The 5,951-nt window shown below is 64.5% G+C and overlaps 1 protein-coding gene, 1 long non-coding RNA gene and 1 other non-coding gene across 14 annotated transcripts in view; 1 reads left to right on the top strand and 2 right to left on the bottom strand.

The window, feature by feature from the left end:
* Positions 1–427: 427 nt before the first annotated feature.
* TRPM2 (transient receptor potential cation channel subfamily M member 2) overlaps positions 428–5,951 on the bottom strand; it is a 54,052-nt gene continuing 48,528 nt past the window's right edge. For all 12 annotated transcript variants that reach the window (XM_029938820.1, XM_029938821.1, XM_029938819.1 and 9 more), the window contains 5 exons: positions 5,849–5,935; positions 5,179–5,284; positions 3,882–3,983; positions 2,404–2,520; positions 428–1,810 (listed from right to left, as the gene is read on the bottom strand). In XM_029938820.1, coding sequence (XP_029794680.1) covers positions 1,685–1,810; positions 2,404–2,520; positions 3,882–3,983; positions 5,179–5,284; positions 5,849–5,935 — 538 coding nt within the window. In that variant the 3' untranslated portion in view covers positions 428–1,684. The remainder of the gene's footprint in view (positions 1,811–2,403; positions 2,521–3,881; positions 3,984–5,178; positions 5,285–5,848; positions 5,936–5,951) is intronic.
* On the top strand, positions 2,828–4,451 carry LOC115291390. The gene is made up of 3 exons (XR_003908423.1): positions 2,828–2,921; positions 3,119–3,487; positions 3,811–4,451. It is a non-coding gene; the product is annotated as an uncharacterized LOC115291390 (long non-coding RNA).
* On the bottom strand, positions 5,163–5,225 carry LOC115293086. Its single transcript, XR_003909347.1, has one exon. It is a non-coding gene; the product is annotated as a Z6 small nucleolar RNA (small nucleolar RNA).

The raw sequence follows: 5,951 nt of genomic DNA on the forward strand, positions 1-5,951 counted from the left end.
CGACTGAGCCACCCAGGCGCCCCTACAGGAGACTTTTCAATACAGAGAACGCAGGGTGCTGGGTGGCTCACTCGGTTAAGCATCCGGCTTCGGCTCCGGTCATGATCTCGCGCTTTGTGGGTTCGAGCCCCGCGTCGGGCTCTGTGCTGACAGCTGGCTCAGAGCCTGGAGCCTGCTTCAGATTCTGTATCTCTCTCTGACCCTCCCTTGCTCACGCTCTCTGTCTCTCAAAAATAAAATAAAAATAATTAAAAAAATAAGTAAATAAATACAGAGAACGCACGGAGGGCGGATGGGGTGGGGGGAGGGGAATGGGGGATGGGCACTGAGGAGGGCACTTGGCGGGATGAGCACTGGGTGTTGTTCGTAAGCGATGAATCACGGGAATCTACCCCCCAAATCAAGAGCACACTGTACACACTGTATGTTAACTAACTTGACAATAAATTGTATTAATAAATAATAAATTAAAATTAAAAAAAGAAATTCCTTCAGAAAGGCTGCACGAGTAACACATTCTTTGAGTCCTCACACTCTAAAATGTTTTTATTTGGTGCTGCCCGTTAAATGCTAGTTGGGAGTCCAGATAAAAAACCAAGGGCCCCCCACACCTGGGCACGGGCTCGCCAGGTCCCCGTCGGGCACTGGGACCGATGCTGGAGGCTGGGTCCGGGACAGCGAAGACTGGGGGTGGGGGTGGGTGGGCCAGAGGGGAAATGAAGTCTGGGCTAGGAGTCTGCGGGGCGTGCAGGGCAGGAACCCATGGGAGACTGCCACGGGGGGTGCCCACGGGCCACGGGCAGCCGGGCCGTGGGCTGGAAGCGGTTCCAGTGGCCCAGACAGCCCCCCGCCCGTGGCCCACGGCTGTAACTTTATCTGCGGGAAACAGAAGAGGCCGGCCAGGCTGGCGGGCCTTTACCATATCCTGGTCCGATGACCGTTGGCTGTTTATGCCGATGGCTTGTGAGTCCCGGACACCGAGCAGAGCGGCCCCGCCGTCTAGGCCCCCTGCCGACCCCTCCCTGGGCTCACAGGGAGTGCCGTGCATGGATCCCCAGGGCGGCACAGAGGCGGACACCCTCTGACCTCCTGAGGAGGCGTGTGCTTGCCTGGCTCTTGCCCCACAAAGGGTCCCCGCCTGAGAGGCCAGGGCAGTGGACTGAGGCTCCCACAGGGTCCTGCCCCAGGGCAGGTGAGGGTCCGAGTGAGGTCACGGTGGGCGCCATCTCCGGGGCGTGGGCTCGGGGACAAGGCCACACTCCTGCCTGTCCAGTGAATGCAGGCCTTGGGCCAGTGCACGTCTGGTGGGGGACCAGGAGGGAGTCGCTCTGGCTGAGGCCAGGGCCGCCAGGGGCAGCCACGGCTGGCGGGATCCCAGGAGCCACGTCAACCATGAGGGGCGGCCGTGTGACCAGAGCCAGGCCGTGCCCTGCCTCGGCTCTCCTCCCGGCGCCCTGACGCCCTCCAACTCACGGGCTCATCCGGTCAGCGACTCGAGGCCGCGAGAGGCCGCAGATTCCCAAACTGCACCCCGCAGTGCCCCAGCGGCAGCCCCTTGCCCGTCCGAAGTCCAGGGCGGCACGTGCCTTGGGTGGCCTGAGCCCCGGGCAGGCCGAGCCCCCGGGGGGACCCTGGGGGGACCAGCCCACCTGCCCCTGGCGCCGGGGCCCACCCGAGCCCACGGTCAGTAGAAGGCCCCGTATAGAGCGGCCACCTTCCGGAGGATGGTCTTGTGGTTGGCGTACAGCGGGATGCGCTTGTCCACGACCTGCCATCGGACGGACATCCCGGGGTCACAGGCATGCAGGTGCTGCAGGGACAGACGTAGGTCCTGATTCCCTCTGGAGCCAGCCCTGCCTCTGCCCCACTGCCCAGGGCTGCAGCTCCGAAGGGCCACGGGCATCCACGGCCCGGTCTCCGGCTGCCACGGCCGCCAAGGGCTGCCTCACTGTGTCCTTCTAGCAAAGGGGAGAGAGCCCAGCTGCTCCTGGCATGACTCGGGAAACTCCCGCCAAGCCCTGGAGGTCCTTGAGGGTGAAGGGCAGGCGCCTTATTCTCGGGGGTTCTGTCCTATAAACCCGGTCCCAGGTTTGCACCCTGGGCCTGCCTGTCCTGCTCTGGATTAGGGACAGAGGGACTGACCTAAGTGTGGGGACGTTATCCCCATGAAGGTGCATATGACCAGGGAGTCCCATGCCAGGGCCCCCGTCCAGCCACCTGCTGGTGCCCTCCTGCCTAGCTGGGCCTCTCAGAGCCCCCTGTTCTCTCCAGCCCCCGATCTCTGGTCTTGGCCAGCTCCGGCCCCCGGGAGGCCAGGCAGATCCCCCCACCGTGGCCTCGAGTGACTCCCGCTCCCTCGCCCCACATCTCCCCCTCCCAGGAGCCTGCGGCCCAGGCCCATACAGAGTTCAGTCTCTTCAGATCCATGTCGCTCTGGTCTGGGAAGTGGATGCTGATGGCCACGGTCTCAATCCAGGCATTGTCTGTGTTCCTCGGGTCGTCCACATACCCTTTGTACACCTGGGAGGCAGCGCAGGGGTGAGTCGGGCCGCCCCGGCTCCCTCCCAGAGGGAGGCCCCCCCCCCCCGCCCCCCCCCCCACGTGCCCTGCGCTCCATCCCGGCCCAGGGACGCTGAGCACAGCCGTCCGCTGCTCCCAGGCCCCCGCCGGGCTCTCTCCTGCCCCGTGCAGCCCACTCCCCCGCATGGCCTCCTGTGTGCCGACCCCCGGCAGGGCCTGCGCCCCCCTCAGCTCCCCGCTGGTCTCTGGTCTGGCATCCACACTGCCTCGACTCTCCTGGGGAGGATGAAAAAGGGGTGGTGCGCCTCGCCAACGTCACGCCAAGTGAAAGAAGCCAGACACCAGGGCCTGCTTCCACCTTCGGCCGGCGTCCTTACCGGCCGGGCCGCGAACAGACGCAGGTCAGTGGGTGCCAGAAAGCAGGGGAGGGGAAGGCAACGACTGCTGATGGGTGGTGGAATGTTCTGGAACGGGAGGGGGGTGATGGTGCCACAACATGGCCAGTGCACCAAGTGCCACCGACCTGTTCACTCTAAAATGGTTAATGTAGTATGGATTTCGCCTCCGTAAATAAACGATGTAGCTCTTTCCTACACAGAGGCGGGGCTGCTCCTGGGGCCAGCGCAGGACAGGCCGCCCCCTGACCGGCTCACAGGTCAGCACCCTGAATGCCAGCAACCGCCTGCTTCATCCTAAGGAGACAAACAGGACCGGCACCGACTCCCGTGTCCAGCGACGGGGTGTAAGAGTGACACAAAACGCCACGCGGCCACGAAAAAGAGGAGGCCAAGTTGTAACTATGCACGTTGCAAAGTTAGTGAAAAAGCAAGTTACAGAAATGTGCGCCACGTGGGCCCGTTTTTACTAAGAGCGTGTGGGTGTTCGGGCGCAGAGAGAAAACCGGCCGCAAAGCCCATGGCAGGCGTGGAGAGAAGCAAACAGAGAGTCTGGAGCGGGGCTCCTGTGGGTGAGTGTGAAGGTGGGCGTGTCACCGCTGTCCTTACTGAGAAAAGAGTCGTGAAGAACACAGGCCACACTGCACCCCCTCTCCAGGCTGTGGGGGGCCGGGCACTGGCCTCCCAACACCCGTCCTGCCCCGGGGGACCCCGACACTGCGGTCCCTGTGTGCCCACGTGCTCGGGGCAAGAGTATGTGTGGCAGAAGGGGCGCCCTGCTCCCTGGATCTAGAGAGAACAGGGTCAGAAAGGGAAGGCAGGTGCCCAAGGCCAGGGAGCTGCGAGGGGCGGGCAGGGAGCAGGGTCCTCAGGTCCCATCCTGCTCTCCCTGCAGCCCTCCCCGCCAGCACACCGTAGGGGGGGCCAGGACACACCGAGGGGACCACAGCAGAAAGGCCACCTTACCTCTGTGCCCTGCGTCAGCAGGTTCTGGAAGGAAGACCAGAACTCTCTACGGAGGACCTGCTTCAGCTTCCGGGGCAGCATCTCTCCCGGGTCCCGGGAGCCCTGGGCAGAGAGGAGGCAGGGGCAGGTCTGAGGGCTGTGCGGAGACCCCCCCTGCACTGGCCGCCTGCCCAGCGTGGGCAGCAGGCCAGGCCCCTGGAGCCACAGGCGGATGAGCGTCTGGCCACTTGGCCGTCTGGGGGCTGGAGAGACATTGTCCAGAGCGCACTGCCCACGTCAGCCTGTGTGGAGCAGGGGTGCGTCAGGACACAGGCATGACGTCGGGAGTGCACGCGGGCCCCGGAGCGCCTGTCACAAACACCGGCCCCCCCCCCACCCGGCCACCAGCAGAAGGGCCTGTTTTAACGCCTGTTTGCATTCCCCACATGCCGTCTCTCACCTCCGCTCCCCCGGCTGCACTCCCGTCCCCTCCCAACGCCACCCGCCCCAGGGACGCGGGCCCTGCACCCCCACTGCCTGGTTCCGCCGCCCCCCCCTCCACAGGAGACCCTGTTTGTTATTAAAGTCTAAGTCCACGTCACATCCACTGATTTGTCCCTTGAGACACCTGTGCCCCTGGGAAGCTGCAGTGGGGGTTAGGTGCCGAGTGGGGGTAAATCACGATGCCCCGGGAGCAGGCTCAGAGGAGAGGCCCCTGATGCTGCGCACCAGCCCAGGGCCTGTCGGTGGACGCAGTCTCCCTCCCGGGACCCCCAGGACACGGGTGGGGGTGGGGCAGGCAGACGGATCTGGGAGTGAATCCTGGGGGGTCCAGCCCAGGGCCTTCTGCAGCCATTATGTTTCTCCCCACAAGACCCTGGGTGTACTCTGGCCCTCAGAGCTGAGGGGCCATATGCACCCCCCAGCCCTGGCCACTGTCCTGTCATTAGGGCTCAGCTCAGGGCCACACCCCAAGAGGCAGGCGCCCGCCTGAGACACCTGCACAGGGGCGATGTCTGTCCCCAAGGCCACGAGCTCCGAGAGGAGACGCAGCCCAGCCCCTGACGCAGCCGCAGTGCTGAGCCGGGTGCTCAGGACGCAGTGCTCACCCCAGAGTGTCCCTGAACCCGTTTTTACGACCGCAAAGTGAGTGGACAGGAGGGAGAATCCGTCCTAAAAAGCCGAGATCTGTTTGTCCTTCAGAACCAGGGACAGAGTCCAGACGGCCCAGTGCGGGGACCGTGGAGGGCCGGGTTTGGGTCAGGGAGTCGGGTGGAGGAATGGACAGACGCCCGGACGGACAGCTCGCACGGCTTACCCCTGGCAAGGCCCAGTGCTCCGAGAGGGGGTGCTTCACAACCAGCACTTCCAGCATTTTCTTGATGCTTTTCCTGCAGATGGCTCCGTCCTGGTTCCGCCTCCACCTGCAAAAGGGGCCGCAGGGACTCTGCTGTCAGCACCCCACCCCCCACCCCTGCAGCGAGGAGGGTGGGGGCGGGGCGGGGGCAACCCTGTCTCCTTTCCCAGCCCTGGCTCCAGGGGAAAAACCGAGACAGTGACCACTAGGATGTCTTTCCTGCTTCAGCACCACTGGAGGGACTGCAGTGCACGGGCCTTTGAGGCAAGTATTTCTTATCGAAAGCCTCAAAGCAGCACCTGGGCCGGCCCAGGGCTCCCCTCCTTACTCCGGAAATGCTGGGTGGGATCGCGGGTCTTCATTTTGTCTGTGGTCCTGGGGCCTGGCCACAGCTTTGCCCTCCTCCCAGCAGCCCGCTAGGGGAGGGGGACCCATGGAAGCAAAGGGTGCCTTCCGGGGGTGGGGACGGCCTGGGTGTTTCCCAGGGGACGGGGACACCCCTGCCCTGCGTCTCAGGCGCACTTACACTCATCCAGGCCCCACCACGCACACGTGCGATCTGCCCCTGCAGCTCTGAGCGCGTGCGGAGGGGCCCGAGGGCAACTAGTGGCCGGGCCCGTGGCACACTCACCGGGTGATCACAGGCTGCAGCGTGTGGTTGGGTCCAAAGCAACCCAGGGCTCCGCGCCCGCGCAGTCCCGTGCGGCCCATGGGGTTCCTGGCGAAGACCGCCA

The sequence above is a fragment of the Suricata suricatta genome, chromosome 5 (assembly GCF_006229205.1).
Source record: "Suricata suricatta isolate VVHF042 chromosome 5, meerkat_22Aug2017_6uvM2_HiC, whole genome shotgun sequence".
Classification (NCBI taxonomy): Eukaryota; Metazoa; Chordata; class Mammalia; order Carnivora; family Herpestidae; genus Suricata; species Suricata suricatta.